Below are 20,917 nucleotides of genomic sequence, written 5' to 3'. Positions count from 1 at the left end.
CAAGTCGTGGAAATGGATCGGGTCATCGGGCCGTCGAGCCGCCTTCCATCAGCGTCCCGGCATCCCGCGGGAATATGAGTGGCGCTGCGGTGACGCGACGCCACGACATCATAAAAATACTAATTCTCCCGTCGGCGAACAACCGCGCTAACAGATTATAAGCAGGTGTGAGCCGCGGCGCCGCGGCCTGTGTGACAGAGGAAGCGGTACGCGCGCGCGTTTGTGTTTGTGTGTGTGCGTGTGTGTGTGTCTGTGTGTGTGTGAGCGCGCGCGCGCCGTGTGCCCATCCCGCGGCAGATCGTTTATTTGACCCCCTCCCCCTTCCTCCTAACGCCCCCTGCCCCCTGCGTGTGACTCTCTGGCTTGCACCTTTGGAGCAAACACCATGTTAGATCGACGTGCCATAACGAGGAGCCGGGGGAAAACCATGGGTAGACGAGGAAATTTTTTAGGAAAGTGAAAAGAACGGGATGTTTTTTTTTTCAGCTTCGAGATTCATATACGATCGTATGTATAGGATGGTCACCATCCACTGACATCTTTCCAGATATAGGACATCTCCCTGGCCCTGCGTCGCCCTGCGTGAGACCGTCGTTTGGCAGTTGAGAGTGTAGATACGCGGTGGCGGGGCTGTCAACTGTTGCCGACTTGGAATCCTCCCCGTTTCCCGGTTCCGCCAGGTTCCGCCCCTGTCGGCTGCACCGCGTTGCACCGCGCACCGCGGCTGCCGTGATACGGCCGAAAGATGCCGAAAGGCCCTCCCCGTTCCCCTCCCCCTCCCCCTCCCCCCCCTCCCCCTGCCCGCGGGCACCAGGCCGCCGCGACTCGAGCTGTCCGAACGAGTTAGCTCGCCGCGGAGTTTCGAGCGACGTCCGGACCTCGGGGCCTTCGGTCTGGGGCCGCGTCCGCGACGCCGCCGCGCCGCCGTGAGGGTGTGCTCTGGGCTCCCGCCCCCGGCCTACCCCGACGAGGCGCTCTGCAGCTGCAACCCTTTCGAACGCGATCCGTGCCCCGTTCCGCTTGGGCGGGCTCGCCTCTGCCTGCCGCCTGCTCTGCCTCTTGCCACCGCCACCGGTACTAGGCCAAGACGCCCGCAACCCGCGACGACGCCTTCGACTCGGGACAGGCTTCCTGTGCAGCCGTGCCGACGTGGACGTGGACGTGCCTCGGCGACAGAAACGCGTACCCTGCTAGCCTGAGGTGCTTGGTGCTGAGATCCTGGTGGAAGCCCTTCGCCCCACGCACGCCGGCAGGGTAGCCTGGGCGCTAGAAATGAAAGGCTCGACCAGGGAATGGTCGAGGCTCGCTGCATGGTGTCGAGAGGGTTGCTTTTGCGTTAGCCTGTCCGCCCGCGCGTCACACAGCTGTTCAGCTGGACGGAGGCACGACCCTCCCAGCTGCAGAGCATTTCACCCCCCCCTCCCCATGTGTGCGAGAGAGACGGAGCGACGACAACGATGTGCAAAATTGGTCAACTGTGGCCATAAAGGCCACGCTCGTTGCACGGCAGAGCTCGCAAGCCCTCTACTTTTAGAATGAGGGGGATCCGAGTAGGATGTAGTGCTGCCGCCGCGAGGGTAGGCAACCCAACGTGCTTCTCTACCTCCCCAGTTCCCAACCCTCTTCTCGTACCACATCGCTGCCTTGCAAGTTACAGCCCCCCTCCTCGAGTTGCACTGCATTGCCAGAGAAGCCCCACAAAAGATCTAGATGTCAGAGCTCCTACGCCCTTTACTTGGGACAATCGCTGTTGAGACTCCCTCACGTTCGCGTTCAATGTCCGTGCTGCGTGTTTGAAGAAGTTTGAAGTAAACCGCCAGCAGGAAAACAGTGCCAACTTTCCACCTTATACAATGAGTGTGTGTGAGCTTTCTATTTTGAAAGGGATGTGGCTAGATGGCTCATTAAATACATGAAAGTTTTAGTTAGGTAGCGATAGTTTTTATTGAGAGAAAAAAGAGCTAAGTCTGTTGCTGGATGGACATGACCTTGAACCTAGAGGAGTTTCGTAGTGCGGGCGTGGTGTGACTGATTTTAAAGCACTCTTTTGTTCATGTGCGGATTTTGAATGTCGGCATGCGCGACCAGTTTTATCGAAGTTACTCGATTTACTGTTTAGCAGGGTTGTAAGAAATGTTCGTTCAAGAGAGAGAGAACGACGAGAACTGCCTTCTTATTGCAAAGATTGACAATGTGAAGAATATCAACAGTATTATAAAAGCTCTGAATTTCTCTCAGGTTAGGGTTTGTTGTCACAACATAGGAAATCTAATTTATTAAAGATCAACAATGTTTTGGTTACTTAGAAATTTCATTAAAGCCAGTCTTTTTGTCCGTTTTCTGTCTTTTTAAGTGTGGCATAAAAGTTTTATCCCTGGGAAAAATGTAAACCCCGCTTATTGATGTTACCTCAAAATTGTTTTCTTCATTCATTTCAGGAGGCAGTCTGTTTTTGCTCGGAAGATGGCCTGAAAGTTACTGTGGAAATAGCAAAATGTGTTCAGGCCAGTGCTTTCATTCAACTCGATATATTTCAGGTATGTGATAACTTCGGTGCTTCAAGGCATAAAGAGGCAAATGTTGTATTCATTTCCTCCTATTTTTATTAGGAATATTCTTTCAATGCCGAGGAACAGCTTATTTTTAAAATCGATTTCCATACACTAGTTGAGTGTCTTAACATGTTTGAGGCATCAGGGATGAGTGCAACTGTGGATATGCGTATGCAGGGGCAAGGTCAACCACTACTGCTAATGTAGGTATTTTATAGAATTTAATTTTTTTAACTCTTGTCTCACGTCTCATTTAATGGAATGCAAAATCTATTCTGTAGGTTGGAGGAGGATGGGGTGATCTTAGACAGCAGTATTAGAACTCAAGACCCAGGAGAGATTGCTGATTTTTCTTTTGGTGATGACAGTGTTATCAACAAGGTGCGATCCTTTTCTCACAGGGACATTGTTTACAGTCTCTCTTGTACAATTGTTTAACATTGCCTTTCACCTGCAGATAATCTTAAGATCTGAGTTTTTAAAAGAAATTTTAGATGAATTGGACACAACTAGTGAATTTATAGGAATAGAATTGTCTGGCAGTTATCCTTTCTTCCGATTTTTTATGTCTAGTCGTCTGGGAGAAAGTGAGGTAGGTTTCCAGGAATTACAAAATCTGCTTTTATACTTGTTAAGTGTTTTAAAAAAAATATTGAAAAAAATGTTACAGTATCAAATTGAGAAAACAAGTGATATGATAGAGCATTTTGATTGCAAAGTAAGAACAGCATTCAGGTAAGATTGTCACAGATCAATAATTAATACCCTGATGGGAGTGTTATTTCATAAATTTCCATGAAACATTTTTAGATATCGTTCAGAACACCTGAAGCATACCATTAAAGCTATTGCTGTGTCTCAGAAAGTATCCTTGCGTATGGATGAAAAGGGACTGCTATGCTTTCAGTGCATGATGAAAATGGATGATGGACAGATATGCTTTGTTGAGTTCTTTGTAAGTATTACGTCAGTCTTGTCAAAGTATTCATAATCATAGCAATTCCTCACTTACTTAATGTTTTTTCTTTCATCTTGACAGTGCATACAAGCTACAAATGAGGATGGTGGTTTAGCTGTAATTGAACCTGCCGATGAATACACACTCCCAGAACCTTTCTGATGTTTTGATTTAACACTCCATTTATCTTATCATGAAATTATAATGAAATTATGATGAAATTATTTACCACTAAATTATTATCACTATTTTAAGGGAAAATAAATTTTTATAAAAAAATGACACTTTATAAAGATTCTTGCTGACTAACAGCAATTTTCAGGTCAAGTTATGTATCCTCCATAGGGACAAAGTTTCAGTAACTAACATATATGATTTTGAAATGCATTCTTGAAGGGGTGATGAGTCAGTAAATTCCAGGCCTTCAAGGCGACTCTTTTGCAGTGCCTCTGCCATCTGATGAATATCCTCAGTAGACTTAAGCATCTGAAATTCATGTTGCATCAATATTTATTTTGGGAAAAGAGAATCTTGTTTAAAGTTGTGCAATTTCTGCAATAAAACCTACCTGAACAAAAGCAGAGAGATTGTCAGCTAAAACCTCAATGTAAGATCCAAGAATATTCACAATAGGGTTTTCAGGTTGCGGCTTCACTGCTGGAAAAACTGTATCCATTATAATCTTGTGACATTCCTTAATCTTTTTAAAACTTGAAAGAAAATTTTCTTCATAATCTTCACTGGTTTGTACTGGGCGATCAGCCTGAAAAGCAGAGGAGTCACAGGGAGAATGTTTTATATACAATGCGACAGATTTGCAATGAAGAATAAGGAGCGAGAACACTCACAAAAGATTTTTCATCATCTGAAGATAAATTTGAAGCCAAATTTTTTAACTCCTCTAATCTTGCCAGGGAGTCTGTTAGTTCTTTCTCGTAATCTCTTTTACATACAGTAGATGTAACACAGCGTAAATCAGTAGGGATTAACTTTTGCTTTGTATGTAATAAAGCCTGCAGATAACAAATTGAAGAGTTTAAAAAGTTGCCTCCTCCTACATTTTGAAAAACAATGACATTGACGCAACTTACAAAAAAGTCTTTGCTGTTGGAAAGAGACGAGCATGTCTGTAATGTAACGGAGGCTCGCGTGTTTCTTCCCTTTGAGGGTGACTGTTTCAGGCTCTTGGCTCCCTTTAAAAGCTCCAGCAGTTTCTTCCATAGCACGACTTGCTCTTTGAGTGCTGCACTCCCCTGTAATAAGGCCATACATGTACAGAAGACATATGAAATGTATAACTTGGACAGAAATATACTTGACAACATCAATTCTAATAACTCAGCCTTACCAAAATAATATCGGCCCTCGAACTAATACCATAACTTTTAAGGTGTTCAATCGTTCCTGCAAACTTAATGTAATTACAAAAAATACAAAAAATACAAAAATACAAAGAGGAATGAGGAAAGACACGATAGCACTCACTTTTCTCTGCTTCTTTCTCCTCGCAATTTTGAAAGCGGTCGCGGAGAACAGGGTCCAATTGGCTCAAGCACCACTGGAGAAGATGCACCCTGTCCGCGCCGGCCTGGAAAAGCCAGCCTTCCAATTCGTTGTCGTTTACTTGTCCCAAACCAAAGCTGGCACCTTCCAGCTCCTGCCGGAAGGATCTGATGAGTGCTGCCTGATCTGGTGACATGACTGAAATTTGATAGGGAAGACAAAAAGCAGGGCAAACGCAACAGAAGGAGGTTAAAAAAGTGCAGAAAGTCAACAAACAAAGGTGACAGGGGGACGACAGACGGACGGACGGGTTTTGAGTTGAGTTGCCGCCAATGCCACTGAGATGTTAAAATCCACTGTGTAGCAAGAGGGTTGAAACTGTGACTTTTTTCACCATTGTACAAAAATCTGTTACAGAAACTTCTTAGATAATGTAAATAATATTCAAAGGAATAACTGCCTCCTCAATCCACAGAAATAACATGGTTCTGTCTCATTTTCTCGAAGTTACGTTGGCACTTTTGAATACCGTTGCCTTTGTTTTTTGTTTGTTTACATGCCTAGCTCCAACTTCTAGAAGGCTGCAGACGAGTATGGCGAGTGGGTGTCGCTGCGCGATCCTTGAATGAGGAACATTGTGTGTGAAAAGTGTCAAATTTAATCCCCTTCGTCCAGTGGAAGTTACTATTTTCGAAGTGTTGATCGCTGACTTTGACAGCGAGCAAGGACATCGCCGCCCCCAGTGACAAGTGCTTCGCCGGAAGATGGTTTTCAGCAACCGAGACGCTCCCATAGACGACGAGCTCGACGCCGACCTGTCTGCCTACGTTCCGGGCTGGTCGACACGCAACGGTCCCTTCGATTTGGGTGAGTGCAGAGTGCAGTGCCGTGGACTGCAGTCGCCCTGTGCTGGCAGTGGTCCTACCGCCATGGCGTTCTCGGCTCCCCTTGCTTTCCTCGGAAGGGTCAGGACTCCCGTCTCGGCCTGCCCGTGCCCGTGCCACAGAGAGAGAGGGAGAGAGAGGTTGTCACCGGGCACCGGTCAATTAGTGCAGCTCTCGACCGTGTGATAGCTCCTATCGGGCCAAGGTCCTCCCATCCAGTTTGGACTTCTCGTGCTTTCTGTGGCTTCAAGTGATAATTGTCGGAAAGTGTTTGCCAGTCGCAGACTGTTGACTTCCATTGACTCTGCAGAGCGACTGGGCCGTTATCAACTGTCAAACTGATATTTCACCTCTGAAAGTATTCAACCTGCCCAAGTGATGCTTTTCACTCAAAGTAATTTCTACGTTGTTATGTATTATGTATTAACATAGGTAAGCCATTTTTCTCTGCCCATTCCAACTGTGACTTGACTTGCGGAGCTCTGCGAGCACTGTTGAAGTGCTAGATTTGCACCTGACGACTGATAACCCAGTACACTGATAAGCCATGAGGTTGTATGTCTGGGTGTAGGAGGACCTTGAATAGTTCCTAGCATGTTTTTCTCCTCATTTCGTTCCTTCTGTATTCATAATGAAGGTGATTTGAAAGGCATGAATGGGTTGGCAATTTATGAGAAGGCAGGTTTTTCCTAGGGCTCGGGTACGGCATGAACAGAGTCTTTTGAGTCAGCTGCATTGAGGAAAGACGCAGATCAAAGAATCAAGATGGCCAGGAAGCTTAGAAGACAATGAAGAGAATACTAGGATAGGCTGGGACGGCATGTGAGTCTGTACAGTACAGGCGCTGGCTGATAGCCAGACCGGTTTTCCCCTATCAAGCTCCGGACCACGGACCAGGACCAGTCTTCCCGCTGGGCAGCCGTAGGCAGCGGGCAGCGTCATACCGCGTGGCCGTGGCCGTGGGGTAACGATTACGTGGTGGGCCGGGTCCTGGACGGTACATGTCCTCTGGACGCGTCGCGTCCTGGACGTACCTGGCCGGCTTGGAATCTCCGCACCGCGAGACGGGAGAGGGCCGGCCGCGGGCACACGGCGCACGGCCTGCCGGGCCTGCCGGGCCTGCCCAAGTGGGTTCATGGGCAACGTCCTCTCGCGGCCCCTCCACTCTCACTCCCCGCGGGCCCCTCCTCCTTTGTGTCCTGCCCGTCCCGTCCTGCCTCTCTCTCGCTCCGCTGCGGACGCGCTGCGGCGCCCGCGCCAGCCGCCCCCTTTCCCCGGCACACCAGCACAGGGCACACCCGGGCAACGTCAGCGTAGCGTCAGCGACCTCTGCGGCGGGGCGGGGCGGGGCGGGGCGGGGCGTGCTGCTGCGCCACTGCGGTTCAGTGACTGCGCCATGCCGCCACGCTTTGGCCGGGCTGGGTGGCGCAGAGAGAGATGGAGTGCCCCTCCCAAGCACAAGGCACACACACCTTAGCGCCCCGCCCCACCGCGCCCCGCCCCCCGCCAGGCTGACGGTTAGGTCCGCGGCGTCCGCGGCGGGTCCGCGCTGCCGGCCGGCGCGGCGTGGAGGCGTGCTCGCCGCGGCACCGCGCGCCCGGCGGGCAGTGCGGCTCTCGCGGGCCGCCGGAGAGTACTGCGCCGTACCAAACCGCCACGTGCGCGCCGCGCGGCGTACGTACAAAGACGCCCCAACGCCCTCGGTCGAGCGGGCCGGAAGTGCCGGAGTGCAGCAGGACGACGACGACGTCGACGGCGTGCTGCTGCTGCAGCTGCCGCGGAGTGTCGCGCCCGTGACTTGCTCCTCTTTGACGTGCTCGCTGACGTGCTCGCTGCCCTGCCCAGCACCTGCCGCTCGAGGACGCGTCGGACGCGTGCGGTGGGGGCGTGTGAAATTGGCCACGTTCCGAAGGTGTGTGTGTGTGTGTGTGTGCATGGTGTGATCGGGGGCGAGTGGGAAGCGAAGAAGCGCGCGCTGCCAAATTTGAGGGAGGAAGGCTGCAGGGAAAGGCCATGGTCGGTGACTTGGTGACTTCCTGCTGGCTAGCTGCTGGCGACAGGGGGCCGGTGGCAGCGCCCCCGAGGGTGCCGCGCTCATAGGACAGCCCTTCCTCTTCGCCATCGACCGCCAGCACGTGTTCGACCTGCGTGGGCACGTTCGGCGCCCCTCCGCCCCCTGCGCCCCATGTCCCGTGTCCGCCGGCCGGTGCCGTACCCGTTCTCTTTCCTTCGCGGCGCCGATGGATCCCGTTCTCATAGACCGGCCTACCCCCGCGGCGTTCGCGCAGACTGATTCCGAGAGTCGTTTTCGTCGCCCTGTCTCCCTCGCACTCATGGGGCGCCCCGTTTAGGAGTGAGAAGGCAGTGCGACGAAAATGACTCTCGGAATCAGTCTGGCGGAGTTGCTGCCATGCCCCTGCTGGGCCTGGCTGGGCCTGGGAGCGAAGCGTGGACGTGCATCGGCAGTGCCCAGGGCCCAGCCCAGGGCAACAGAGCGAATGCATGAATGGCGAGCGGGACCAATGGCACCAATCAACGCAAGCCGATGAATGATGCATGAATGAATGCACGGCCGCATGAATGAACGGCGAATGCACGGATGGAGGCGGGATGAAGGACGGCTCGCTCGGGCTGGCCTGGGATTGGCGCCAAAGCCGCGGGCTTGGCCGCAGGGCACTAAATCGGGGTTGAGTCTGGTCGGCCGGGCCGGGCCTCACCGCGTCACGACGCGCCTTGTCGGTGGACTTCCCTCGCGGGTTGACGACTCGCAGACATGACTCAGTTTGCTGCATCGAGCCAAATCCGCACTTGGCTCGCCGTTTGGCTGCGCGGCCCTGCGGCCCCCGGTCCCGTCCAGCCGTTTGGACCACGCAGCCATGCCGCCATGCGCCGGGCTGGGGCCGGGGAGAGAGTTAAATCGGGGCGCAGATAGATAGGGCCTCGATAAGGGCCGCGTCCCGAAGCGGCCAAGCGGCCAAGCGAGGCCACAATCTAAAGAGTCGCCGCCGCCGGCCCCGCGGGGCCCTGCAGTGTGCCCTGCAACGTGCCCTGCAACGTGTCCTAGAAGATGAGCCAGCCGTTGATCCTGACTGGAGCAGGCCGCCTGCGTCTGCCTTGACCTGTAGGGATGCGCGAGGAAAAGGGGTGGGGGGCGTGGCGGAGTGCCAGTGTACTGTATACTCGTCCCAGCGTAACCTTTCCAAATCACTCCGCCAGTAGCCAGAGAACAGAAAATAGTCCCGCAGGTAATAGGATTTTTAAAAACTAATAATCAATTCTAGACCGTTGCGATCGTAATAAATCGTATAAGTAAACAACGTTGAAAAAATACGAACAATCTTAGACGTAATCACTAAGCATTCCGGGTTCTGCATTTCCGCGGGCAGACGACGCGCCGGTCCGAGCCCCTCAAAACACCGGTCTCTAGGACCCTCTTTTTGCACTAAATTGAGTGACTGAAAGAGATCATAATGACAGCTTGCATTTCTCTAACCTAAGACGTTGTTGTATGCCCAGCTGGCCCTTGTCTTTCGAAATTGTGCCTTATTATTCAGAAATTTTGATTTGAGTGCACAAGGCTGGCTTCTCCTCTAGACCGAGCTCCCAACTTTTTAGATTATCTTTGAGCAAGTGAAGAGATTTAATAAAACTGCTTATATCAGTGAAAGCCCCACACATTTTTGTCTGCCGGAATCGCCTTTATTTTGCGAAACTTTGCCTTCTTCTTTAGATATCCCGGATTTTGTGCGCGAGGGCGGCTTCTCCTCCCGACCGAGCTCCCGACTTTTTAGATTATCTTTGAGCAACTGAAAGAGATTCAATAATAACTGCTTATATCAGTGAAAGCCCCACACATTTTTGTCTGCCGGAATCGCCTTTATTTTTAGAATCAATACTTATTTCCTGAGGATTGTAAAATAAAATGCGCCGATTTGGGGAAAAGACGGACGAGGGGCTACTTTCGGAAAGGTTACGCTGGGACGAGTATACTTCCCCTGGAGGCTCGCGCCAGGGGCGGGGCCGGGCGGGGCGAGGCGGGGCGAGGCGCGAAGTCGACAGGACGGCGCACTTCCGCGTGTTTTCGGCCGGCCGTTTCGCCTTATCGAGGGAAGGTGACCCGAAAGTCCAAGTCGTGGCGGCGCGGTACATCGATGCCAGTCCCGCAGGTGGTCGCCGACGCCGTATTTCCGACCGGAATGGAATGGCGCGCTGCCGGCGTGGCCTTTGGGTTTTGAGTGCGTGTCGTGGCGTCAGCGCTGGCCGGTCAAAGTCACCAGTGCTGGAGGGGCTGCTGACACGGCGACGCCGTTTCGCTACCACCGACTGAGTTTACTGAACGCGCTTCCGAGCGGCTGACCGTCATTGGGGTGTTTTGCCGCAGCCCCCGCAGCCCCTCCCCCATGTTAGGCTGGCTCCCCGATGAGCGACGGGTCCCGGGGCAGGGCCGAGCACCGCGTGGAGCACTGCGTCATAGACATGGACTGTGTGGACTTGCTGGACGTGGACGACTTTGGACTGCCGGACGACCTTCTTCTCGACGATCTGGGTGAGTCTGTGGTGCCGGGCGTGCGTGGGTTTGGGGCGGTTGCGTTGCGCGTGCAGAGAGGGCTGCGCACAGTGGGCCAGAAGACCGGCGGTCAAAACTCATCCAGACATCCAGACGCGTTTTGAGCTCCAGAGTCGCTAAACAGGACTCGAACCGAGCGTGTGATCCATCAATGGACTCCTCGCTCGTAGAGAATCAATGGTGGGTCACACGTGCGGTTCGAGTCCCATTTTAGCCCTATTTGAGCGACTCTGGAGCTCAAAACGCGTCCTGGATTTTGACCGCCCCTGTGCTGCGCGGTGCTGCGTTCTTCGGCGTCCTTACACGCTCGCTGCACGTTATGCTGCTCGGCGTGCTCGCCATCGGCCACAAAGGATCAGCGCGGACACTGGCTTCCTGTCCGAATAGCACGTAAATTGGGCCGCGGGTCGGTGCTCACACGCCATCCGTCGACTTCGGGGTCTCGTCATGGACGCGATGCACGCCAAACCATGGCAAAAAAATGGGGAGCGCGGCGGGGAGTTTGGCCGCTTCCCTGCAGGGACTGGATGTACGAGCCGCGGGAACCCGTCCATGAACATGATTGTGTCAATGGGGCACCAGCCACGCATTTAGCACTTTGCGACGGGCAACGTTCGTTCCCTCGCGCTGTTGAGACTATGAAGAAAATGCCCCTGGTTACATTGCTAGATGTCATCGCAGCGCCGTGGTACCGTCCTCATCTCGTAAAACAAGGGACAAGGGTTCGCGTCCTCTTTGCCTGAACTTTTTTTTGTGCGACATTTTGGCCCATGTTAATCCAAACAGCTGACCCATTTATTGGTGTAGCAAATTTTCACCGAAGGAAGGCAAAACTATTAGTTGCCTCAACTAATATGCATGCTGCGTAAGCCAATATTCAGAAGTTGTAACACCTAACAAAATAGCTAGTCCTGCTACAGTTTGGCTGTGCCACCTAAAATCTCCGGTGGCGCCATACCAGCCAATACATTAGCTGCCTCAGCTAATTTTTAGCTGGGCTAGCAAATCCATTTTTTTCCGTGCAAAACTCATCCAGACATCCAGACGCGTTTTGAGCTCCAGAGTCGCTAAACAGGACTCGAACCGAGCGTGTGATCCCATCAATGGACTCCTCGCTCGTAGAGAAATCCAATGGTGGGGTCACACGTGCGGTTCGAGTCCCATTTTAGCCCTATTTGAGCGACTCTGGAGCTCAAAACGCGTCCTGGATTTTGACCGCCCCTGTGCTGCGCGGTGCTGCGTTCTTCGGCGTCCTTACACGCTCGCTGCACGTTATGCTGCTCGGCGTGCTCGCCATCGGCCACAAAGGATCAGCGCGGACACTGGGCTTCCTGTCCGAATAGCACGTAAAATTTGGGCCGCGGGTCGGTGCTCACACGCCATCCGTCGACTTCGGGGTCTCGTCATGGACGCGATGCACGCCAAACCATGGCAAAAAAATGGGGAGCGCGGCGGGGAGTTTGGCCGCTTCCCTGCAGGGACTGGATGTACGAGCCGCGGGAACCCGTCCATGAACATGATTGTCGTTCAAGTCGGGTGCAGGCCCGTCCACGCCGAGCTAATCCTCACAGTCTTGCAGCGCGCGCCGTGTGGCCGCGACGCGCCTCGTCCTGGACGACGAGAGCATGGAGGTCGCCGCCAGGACGCCGCCAGGACGCCGCCGTGCCCCGGGTGGTGCCTGGCCGTGCCTGGCCGTCGAGACGACTCGAGAAGTGGCCGCCGTATTTGCGTGTCGCGGCGGCGCGGCGCTACCTGTCGTGACTGTTGGAGCCGCGGGTCCTTTCCGTCCTTGACGACTCTGATAAGGATCCGAATACAGAGCGACACGTCCAATAACAACGCGATGCACTTTTTAGTGGGTCAGCATCCGCAGCGTGTGCCCGCGGCCACCGTGCCATTCATTCTTTTAGGCGTCATTTGTGTGTGTTTTTTTCCCGCTCCCATGTTTTATTTTTGTTTCGGCGGCGGCATTGTTTTTATCGCTCATCTGCGGGTGGCCGCATGGCGTGCTCGGCGTGCTCGTCAGCGCGGTGGTTATTGGGGGCGGGGGGCGAAGGTGCCCGCATCGTACATGGCCAGCCTGCTCGCTCTGCTTGCACGCCTCGTTACACTCGGCTTTCGTCTTATCCGACGCCCGACGAGACAAGCTATCCATGTATACGTGTCCACCGCTTGTGCCGCCGCGGCCCGCCTGCCGCCTGCCACGTGTGTTGTTCGAACGTTCGTCGTCCAGCTCGCGCGGGCCGAATGCTTCCCCGTGGTGGCTGCCTCGCGGGCTCGCTCGCGGGACCTGCATGTTAGTGGCCACAAAGTTGTGCCAGTACCTACAAAAAAAAAACCAAAAAAAACTTTTTGCCTGTTATCCGAACTGCTGACTGGTTGGCTCAGGCTCACAATTGGCATTTCTGGACCATTTGGACTTTGTCCATTCTTCCCGGGGGGGATCCGAAAAAACGGAGTCATTTTTACTGCGGCTCCACCGAGAAGGGTTCAGGGAACTGCACTTCTTGTGCACCCTTAAGGCGCCTGCGAGGTAGGCCGCCGGCCCGGCCTGCACGACAGCGGTGAAGAGACGGTGGCCTACGACGCCCCTGTGAGGCGCGAGGTAGGCCACCGTCTCTTCAGCCGTGTCCTGCTGCCCGGGTCGGTGGCCTACCTCGCAGGCGCTGAGGGCCGCTGCCTGCCGAACCCGAGGGGGAAATCACTCTTAAAAACTGTCACCCGACTACTCCCTATTACGTTCTATTACGCTATTACAGAAGGCTTATTACGCTCGAAATTATCCATATTTGGGCTAAAATCAGACCCTAAATAGGGAAAATTTTAAAAAATTTGGGTATTACGCTATTACTATTACGCGTAATACTAGGAATCGGTGACCCGACTATTACGCGAGTGATTTCCCCCTCGGCCGAACCCACTCGATGAAACATCGCTTGCCAGGGCGGCGTCGAGGACTCACACGGGTGCCCTCGCGAGCCACCTCCTGGCTGCCGTCTCCTGGCCCGACAAACCCTCATGCAGGCAGTGCGCTTATCGACTGGGGAGCCCCAAGTATTGAGCGAAGTATTGGAAACGCGGCCGCGGGCTCTTGCTTTGGCCCCTTTGGCCTCGCAGGCTGGCCGTTGGCTCTGTCCGCCAGCAGGCAAACTGGCCGCGTTCCGGCGGGGAGTTCCCGCCCCCCTGGCCCCCGGCCGCACGGCCTTATCGCGGGGCACGTGGCCGTGGCGCCGCGGAGCGGGCGGCCGGGGTGGCTTGTGGCATTGTGACAGCTGCCTATAGGCGCGTTCAATGTGAGGCCTAAAGTTTAGGCCCTAAACCGATGTGCCGGCCAGTGCCGGCCAGTGTGCTTGCAGGGACGAGCTCTCGAGTCCGCAAACGGAACTCGAATCAAAATCAAACCTGTGCTCGTACCGCAGTTGACTCAATCTCACTCCAAAGGCAGCCGTTTTGTGCTATCGCGTGTTTGGTTGGATGCTCCGATAGGGCCCCCAAAAGTGCCCACAGCTGGCCGCCTGGTTCTGCTCCGCCTGTTTTGCACTCGTGAGGCGTTCCGCAGAGGCGCGCGATGGATCCTTACACTACCCCTGTGTAAGGCCTCTGGCGCGCGTCAGTGACAGCAACGTAAGCACTGTCCTGAGCGACGCCTGTCCATACCCCATCCGGGCATCGACCGGGTAGGGCCGCGTCGTCGCTCTCCGCTAACCAGGTTGCGTGGCCCCGCGACCCATGCCGCGACGTTCCGCGGACCGCAAGGCGCCGTACAGTGGGCCAGGAGACCGGCGCAGGCGGCCGGAGCTGTAGACGGCGTTTTTAGCTCCAGAATCGCTAAACGGATATCGAAACGAACGCGTGACCCCACTAATGGATTCCTCGTTCGGAGAGCAATCCATTGGTGGGGTCACACGTTCGGTTTGAGTCCCGGTTAGCGACTCTGGAGCTCAGAACTTGTTCGGGATGACCGCCTCCGTCGGTCTTTTGGCCCACTGTGCGCTGTGGCGCGGCGTGCGTTGGCCGCGGAGCGCGAAGCGTGGCACGCCGCCCAGTGCGTGGGACGGGGCGGTGCGAGACTCGGGGTCAATGTCGCGCCCGATGAAGCTTGTCGGTTTTTTTCCCCGCTGCGATGCGAGTGTGCGGATACACGATAGAATCGATGACGCGTCGACGCGTCCACCAGGAGGGCCTCGCCAGGCCTCGCCTCTCCCGGCGCGAAGCCCACCCCGGTTACATGCGCTGGAGGTAGGAGGTGAGAGCAGCGGGAATTTGGTGTATCGCTGTATCTCGGCGCGAAGCCCACCCTCGTCGTCACAGGGCCCTTGGCGGCCACGGCGCTCTTGGCAAAAGTGCGCACGTGTGCTGCCTCGGCGTCGCTCGGCTTGGCGCAGGAGCGCCCCGCCAAGAGCTTCGAGGGGGCTCTCGACTCGATCTCTCGAACTCCCATGGAGGCGCGCAAATCGACTAAGGCCTCAGGAATGAGTACCGCTACTGGTTGCGGTGCCCACTTCAAGAGCGTTTCCTTCACCCGAGAGCATTTTTCTGCCAAGAGTATTTCTTATCCATTTTCTGAATCCACACCGCGGGGTACTTGCGACGTCTCTGTCGCACCCACGGCGGCGCGGCGACTTGGCGTGACGCCACCACACCAAGCCGGCACGCGTGCGGCGTGCAGCGAGTTCACCGAGGCTCAGGCGTGCGGTCGCGTGGCCGACACTGAAATATACTCGATGTTCCCGTTGCCCGCTTCGCACTTCCGCGCAGAAACCGTCGTCTGCAAGCACCCTCGGCCAGGCCATGGCCAGGCGGAGTGGTTGAGTCCCCTCCCTCTCACCTCTGCGTCTTAGGAGAGGTTGGTCATGGTCAGCCCGTGCGCCTGTCCAAAGGGGTGGCGGCAGGTTGGAGGGGGAAGGCAGAGGGAATGCCGGGCCAGTGACCGGCGCGCTTAGACAGTCGAAACAAAGCGGGTATGCGTGCGGTGTGCGGCACTGTGGACCAGAAGACCGCTGGAGGCGGCCAAATTTGAGCTCCAAAGTCGCTAAATGGGAACTCTAACGAACGAGCGTGTGACCACACCAATGGATTAATCTCCGTAGGAGATGGGTCCCTGTCCAGTGTCTCACTGAACTAATTTGCTATCTTTATTCGTGTTTCAGATGTCGACTGTCCCATTCCTCCGGACTCCGATATCCTCCAACAGTTTCCAAATGATTTGGAAGTGAGTGCTCTTTGTGTGTTGCTTTTTCACCTCAGTGCGCTCGAGGCACTTTCTTGTTTCATTGTGCGAGTTTTGTTTTACGACGGTGCTAATTTTGTCGACAGATTCCCATGCTGCTGGATGACTCGCCAAGCTACGGCTCGGACGACCCCTGCCGCAACTATGTCCTGGACCCGTTTCTCAGTGGCCTGGACGATGCCTCGGAGTGGGGCCCGGACGCGTTTCCCAACCTGAGGCCAGCCACTGAGGATGCAGCGCGTGAGTAGTAGACTTGAATTTTGGCCAATTTGTTTCAATCATTTTTTTAAATATTTTTTTTTTTAAACTAACTTATGCATGATTGTTGATTTTAGCTGTGCTCTTGAACGACATTAAAGAGGAGATAAAGGTTGAGCCAGACTTCCCGCCTTCTCCTCCTCCCTCGAGCGCTGGCTCCACGTCCAGCTTGTGCAGCACGGAGCTATGGCCAGCAGCCGGCGCGCCGGCCACCCGGGGCCAGGGCCAGGGTCAGGGCGACGCCAAGGTTAGATTTTCATTTTTATTGCCCAGTTTTCCTGCTAAACTCGTGTATTTGTGATCGCTTTCTTTAACATTGCAATTGGGGACTTCCTTTCTCAATGTTTCAGACAATAGAAGTGCAACCCCTTACTCCACCTTTTATAGACAACAGTCCTCCAGAGTCTCCTGAGGTGATAAGTGAGTTTATCTCAGTCAGTAACAATGCAAATACGCCTTCTCCAACAAGTTCCCCAGCTCCTCATGTTTCTGAAGCTCTTGTACAAATAATGCCGTGTGGTGAGTGATTTCATTGCTTTGCTCCTATCGACAACTCATTTTCTAATTTAAAAAAAAATATATTGTTTAATGATGCCATTGTATTTTGTTGTAGGTCTCAAATTAAAAGCCAGTAAGCAAGTGACCCTATCACAGAGACCAGCACCTTTCTTAAAGCCCAAACCCAGTGTTGAACCATCATCAGAGAACACACTTAACACTTCTGTCTGTAAGGCAACACCTGCCACTGTGAAGACTGTAACATTACCTTCTTCAATTCCTGTTGCAGGAGGTAAGGCATTTTCATTTTCATAATTGTGTCTGGGATTAATGCCCTGACATCTCGTTTTAATCTGTCTTTCCTTTTTAAAAATTATTCCAGACAAAAGAAAGACAATTGTTCTTTCTGCTAAGGATTTTGCCGCCCTTACACAAAAAGTGAGAGGCAATCAATCAACATGTACTATTGGTGTCATTAATGGCACAAAGACTGTTCCGACAACATTGAGATTACAAACACAACCTACTAATAAATGCGCAACAGTTCCCCCCACATCTACTCAGCAACTTGTGGCACCAATGGCGGTAGCCTCTACGGGTCCAACAGCAGTTCCTACTTTTGCTCAAGTCATAACACCAGGCACAGGGCCTGCAAAGGTACCCTTGATACCATGCCAAACCATTACTAACTCATTGCCAGCTGTCGCCACTATTCCTGTCTCTGCCAATGCTGTCAGACCTTTACAGTCGTCTGCCTTCTCGGTCAGCAAGGCCTCATCAAATCCAGTCAAAAGAGAAATGGAGGTTAGCACTCAGAGCTCTTTTATTCTTTTTCTATATATAACCATATGTAACTTGTCTTACTGAAACATCTTCTTTTGTGTCTTGATTAGATGAAAGCCATCAAAAGGCAGCAGAGAATGATAAAAAATCGGGAATCTGCATGTCTATCACGCAAGAAGAAGAAAGAGTACGTGTCATCACTTGAAGGAAGATTATCGGACCTGGAACAAGAGAATGTTCAACTGAAGCTTGTAAGTCTTTAATTTGTATCTGTGTCATCTGTCTCAGCTAAGAAATTTTCCTGAAGCTCATTAAATTAATTGTTTTGCAGGAAAATGAAGTTCTCAGAGAACGCCTCAGTGAGTTTGAAAATGCCATGTCTTGGACTAAAACACCTGCCTTTTCAGTGAAGACAAAGAAAGCAACGGCCCTTCTTGTAGTCCTCTTCATGTTCTCTTTACACTTTACATCTTTCTCGTAAGTCGACCATCCTACCAGACTGTGACTGTAGTGTGCATTCCTCATCTTTTGCCTCAACTTAAATTATTTACATATTTTTCAGATCATCAGTGAGCAAGAATAATGAGCCACTCACCATGAGCAGTTTAGATGTAGGTGGAGGGCAGAGTCTCCCTGCTTCCATGACTCGACAAGGACGTTCTTTATTGTGGGCACCAGCTGCTGACATATCAAGTAACAGTACAGGCTCAGAATATCTCACAAGGAATTCTACTGGCACAGGGTCTGCCCAGCCTATTTGTCCTCTATATATTAACCAAACAGAGTCTATAAGGTATAACATTTGTGTTGCTTGTGTTCCTCCTTACAGTTTGCTGCGTATTTAAGACACATTTAGGATTTTGAATTTCTGTTTGCCTCTATATTTCAGGCTCGACAGTGAACTGCGTCGCTGGATTGGGTCAGATCCTGAGCACCCTTATGACCAGACTCAACAAGAAGCTCTTAAATCCAAACATTTTGACAATAACAAGAATAGACCGAACTACAAGTTGTCTGAAACCTCTCAAGAACAATCCGTAGGAGCTGCCAGCAATATGGCTGCCATGCCCTCAACAGAAACTAAATTTGACAATGGCTTCAAAGATAAACGCACTAAATTGCGCAGAAAGTCTCTTGCAAACAGGTATTTACTTTTTCTTGAAACTGTTCTACCATTGGCAACCTCTTTTTTTTTCTTCACTCAAAATTGTTTTTTATTTATTTTTTAATCAGGGCTTCAAAGAAAAGTGCGAATGCTATAAATGAGGTGGAAGTATATGGAGTTCGACCACCTCTCTATGATTACACAGCATTTTTAGACTCTTTCCAACGACGTGATGACACATTTTATGTTGTTTCATTTTCTGGTGATCATATTCTTTTACCAGCTCAGGCTCACAATACATCCTCAAGACCCAAAATGTCCCTTGTCCTCCCAGCGGTCCCAATCAACAGTAAGTTCACTCACCACCACCAAATTCATTTATTGAAATCATTTATCAATATTTTAGCTCATTACTTATTCATCTCTTATTTTCAGAATCAATGTTTGGGCTGAATCATATCAGAATGATGCAGATTGATTGTGAAGTGATAAATACCCAAATGCTGCACGTTCGCCAAGATGATATACCAGCCCATATGCGACCCTCCGCATTCGACCGCTTTTCCAATGCTTCAACTGAAAATAGTGGTTCTACAGGGAATGATTCTTCATCTACCTCCTCTCCATCTGGCAATATTGCTTCAAGATCAAGCCCATCATCAGAAACCTTTCACAACTCATCGCAGACAGAACAAAATTCCCCTTCACCTGTACAACCTTCATACAAGCCTTATTTTGTAAAAAATGGTTACCGAGAAAGACTTCTACTGTCACCCTCCCAAATTGAGAAAATGAACACAGCTTTCCTAAAAGGCAGGAATGTAAACCAACAGCGTAATGAGGTGAACAGTACCTTAAGCGCAGAAAGTAAACCTTCAAAATTAGGCGACTATCCATAGAAAATTACAAATTATTTATGCTGTTCATATTAACTGGTTGGTTATTTTATACAAGGCTGTGATCTCCAAGGACATCTGTGTTTGTGAGTAACTTCTATAATTTTTCAGGATTTTGTATGATCTCTGTACTTTTTTTAGACCTTTAGGTTTAATGTGTTTCAAATGCGTACTGTAGGTTGTTGATGTACAAATTTCATTCTATGTTAAGAGTCGCATTTGTCAAAACTAGTTATAAATTAACCCATATCAAATCACAAAAGGAACTGAGTTTAGTAGCTGTTATTATGTGGTTACATATAGAAAAATACCATTTCTGGATTAGGTACCTATCTTGTCCGCATTTTCCTACTAAATGATTGTGTTCCATCAATGTTTCAGAGATAAAATTGATAGGTTTAGGTTTTTATTTCTGGTAACCAGATTTGCACAATTATGCTGTCAAATACTGCTCGTGTGCTCTGTGAAGTAATTATGTTCAGTTTTTGGACTTTGATTTTTAATCTAATTCCTTGTAGCTCAAATTTTTCTAATTTTGTTTGGTTCTGGTTTTAATTTTGCACCAACTGGCACTCACATAGTTTACTTGTGCTTTTATTCTTCTTTTGGTGTTTTATATTATTGAACATTGAGTAAAGAGCCATCCTTCATGTATGCCAGCTTCTTATTCAATATCAATGTTTCTACTTTTTTCAAATTACCTCTGATGAACAAAATTTTTTTTATAGAAATCTTCATTTGACTTCATATGAACTGTAATTTCCAGTATTACATTGGTCTAGTCGTGACACATGAAGTCCTAGTTCCCTTGATTTGGAGTTTGCTTTTTTTTCTTTAATGAGAATAAAACAAGAAACAGGATTTAGAAACTTGGTTGCTTTGAGTTGCATGATTAATCTACTTACTGTAGAAAGCTTTATGTCTCATTACATTCTCATTTTTCTCCATTGTTTCCCCAGATTTTTTCTATCTTTATAAATGTATGTAAATTTTTATCTCCTGTTATTGCTTCTGCACGGGTGTTAATAATGTTTGTTCTTGTAGCTCTTATTTATTTAGGGAACCTCTCTGACCACTCAAGCACAAGTACCAGAGTCCGGTTCATAAATATGTGTAGCAAGTATTCAAATCATTTAAAGTGTGTTTTTTGTTTTAGCTTTTTTTTTGTATATTTATTGTTGTTTACTAGTCTGTTAAAATGCTCTTTGTTAAAATGCAATATCATGCATTTATTTTGGGTGAGGAGTAGTAATAGTGAAATTTCGTGAAGCATATAATTAAGAGGTATTGCTATTACCATGTTTTTCTTATTGATTATAACGAGTAAAGATGTACATCTTTTGAGTTTGGCATAGTACATTGTAAAATGTAATGGTTCATAGAAAAAAAAACCTTGCCATTAGTGTTAAAAATGATCAGTTGAACGGTGCTACATATGACTGACAGCACAAAATTGATCAATGAAAAAAATAATGAAAGTGTGACCAAGTCTAAAGTTATTTGTTCCATCTTTTGTACTTTTAGAGCATTTTCTATTCTATGTAATTGTTGACAATATAATGATTGCTCAGTTATGTTAGTGGTGGTTGTGTGTTTTGCCAGCACTCTTGAGTTCGTCTGCCTGATTTTGCACACCATAGAATCAAAGATAGCTAGAAGCAGCTGTGTATACATCTTGTACAA

At 50.5% G+C, this 20,917-nt stretch overlaps 3 protein-coding genes across 6 annotated transcripts; 2 read left to right on the top strand and 1 right to left on the bottom strand.

The window, feature by feature from the left end:
* The first annotated feature begins 1,746 nt into the window (after nt 1–1,746).
* On the top strand, nt 1,747–3,794 carry LOC117641682 (cell cycle checkpoint protein RAD1-like). Of its 2 annotated transcripts, none has more exons than XM_034379195.1 (8): nt 1,747–1,859; nt 2,439–2,537; nt 2,610–2,755; nt 2,834–2,933; nt 3,010–3,144; nt 3,223–3,287; nt 3,363–3,507; nt 3,592–3,733. In XM_034379195.1, the coding sequence occupies exons 1-8, from the start codon at nt 1,854–1,856 to the stop codon at nt 3,670–3,672; spliced, it is 777 nt and encodes a 258-aa protein (XP_034235086.1). In that variant the 5' UTR covers nt 1,747–1,853; the 3' UTR covers nt 3,673–3,733. The 2 variants fall into 2 exon arrangements, with proteins under 2 accessions (XP_034235086.1, XP_034235085.1); XM_034379194.1 differs by lacking the exon at nt 1,747–1,859 and adding an exon at nt 2,024–2,238 and having other exon boundaries at nt 3,592–3,794.
* On the bottom strand, nt 2,869–5,353 carry LOC117641681. The gene is made up of 6 exons (XM_034379193.1): nt 4,996–5,353; nt 4,859–4,914; nt 4,602–4,763; nt 4,359–4,523; nt 4,079–4,273; nt 2,869–3,996 (listed from the first exon to the last, which is right to left on the bottom strand). The coding sequence occupies exons 1-6, from the start codon at nt 5,207–5,209 to the stop codon at nt 3,829–3,831; spliced, it is 960 nt and encodes a 319-aa protein (XP_034235084.1). The 5' UTR covers nt 5,210–5,353; the 3' UTR covers nt 2,869–3,828.
* A 224-nt stretch (nt 5,354–5,577) lies between these two features.
* LOC117641678 (cyclic AMP-dependent transcription factor ATF-6 alpha) lies at nt 5,578–20,334 on the top strand. 3 transcript variants are annotated; one of them, XM_034379188.1, is made up of 14 exons: nt 5,578–5,880; nt 10,279–10,443; nt 15,615–15,676; nt 15,781–15,934; nt 16,030–16,199; nt 16,303–16,471; nt 16,566–16,742; nt 16,833–17,254; nt 17,344–17,484; nt 17,565–17,710; nt 17,796–18,026; nt 18,123–18,377; nt 18,467–18,687; nt 18,774–20,334. In XM_034379188.1, the coding sequence occupies exons 2-14, from the start codon at nt 10,317–10,319 to the stop codon at nt 19,235–19,237; spliced, it is 2,739 nt and encodes a 912-aa protein (XP_034235079.1). In that variant the 5' UTR covers nt 5,578–5,880; nt 10,279–10,316; the 3' UTR covers nt 19,238–20,334. The 3 variants fall into 3 exon arrangements, with proteins under 3 accessions (XP_034235079.1, XP_034235080.1, XP_034235078.1); XM_034379187.1 differs by lacking the exon at nt 5,578–5,880 and adding an exon at nt 7,530–7,809; XM_034379189.1 differs by lacking the exon at nt 10,279–10,443.
* The last annotated feature ends 583 nt before the right edge of the window (nt 20,335–20,917 follow it).

This window comes from Thrips palmi, unplaced genomic scaffold (genome assembly GCF_012932325.1).
Source record: "Thrips palmi isolate BJ-2018 unplaced genomic scaffold, TpBJ-2018v1 HiC_scaffold_15, whole genome shotgun sequence".
Taxonomy (NCBI): domain Eukaryota; kingdom Metazoa; phylum Arthropoda; class Insecta; order Thysanoptera; family Thripidae; genus Thrips; species Thrips palmi.
Note: the sequence above shows the minus strand (reverse complement) of the source record. Positions and strands in the feature narration are given on the sequence as shown.

Coding starts and splice junctions, on each gene's coding strand:
- LOC117641678 (XM_034379188.1), top strand. CDS start 10,317: ATGAGCGACGGGTCCCGGGGCAGGGCCGAGCACCGCGTGGAGCACTGC. Junction 10,444..15,614: donor CCTTCTTCTCGACGATCTGG/GTGAGTCTGTGG, acceptor TTCGTGTTTCAG/ATGTCGACTGTCCCATTCCT. Junction 16,472..16,565: donor TGTACAAATAATGCCGTGTG/GTGAGTGATTTC, acceptor ATTTTGTTGTAG/GTCTCAAATTAAAAGCCAGT.
- LOC117641681 (XM_034379193.1), bottom strand. CDS start 5,209: ATGTCACCAGATCAGGCAGCACTCATCAGATCCTTCCGGCAGGAGCTG. Junction 4,764..4,858: donor CGAGGGCCGATATTATTTTG/GTAAGGCTGAGT, acceptor GCCTTATTACAG/GGGAGTGCAGCACTCAAAGA. Junction 3,997..4,078: donor ATCTCTCTGCTTTTGTTCAG/GTAGGTTTTATT, acceptor CATGAATTTCAG/ATGCTTAAGTCTACTGAGGA.
- LOC117641682 (XM_034379194.1), top strand. CDS start 2,134: ATGTTCGTTCAAGAGAGAGAGAACGACGAGAACTGCCTTCTTATTGCA. Junction 2,239..2,438: donor AAGCTCTGAATTTCTCTCAG/GTTAGGGTTTGT, acceptor CATTCATTTCAG/GAGGCAGTCTGTTTTTGCTC. Junction 3,145..3,222: donor GTCGTCTGGGAGAAAGTGAG/GTAGGTTTCCAG, acceptor AAAATGTTACAG/TATCAAATTGAGAAAACAAG.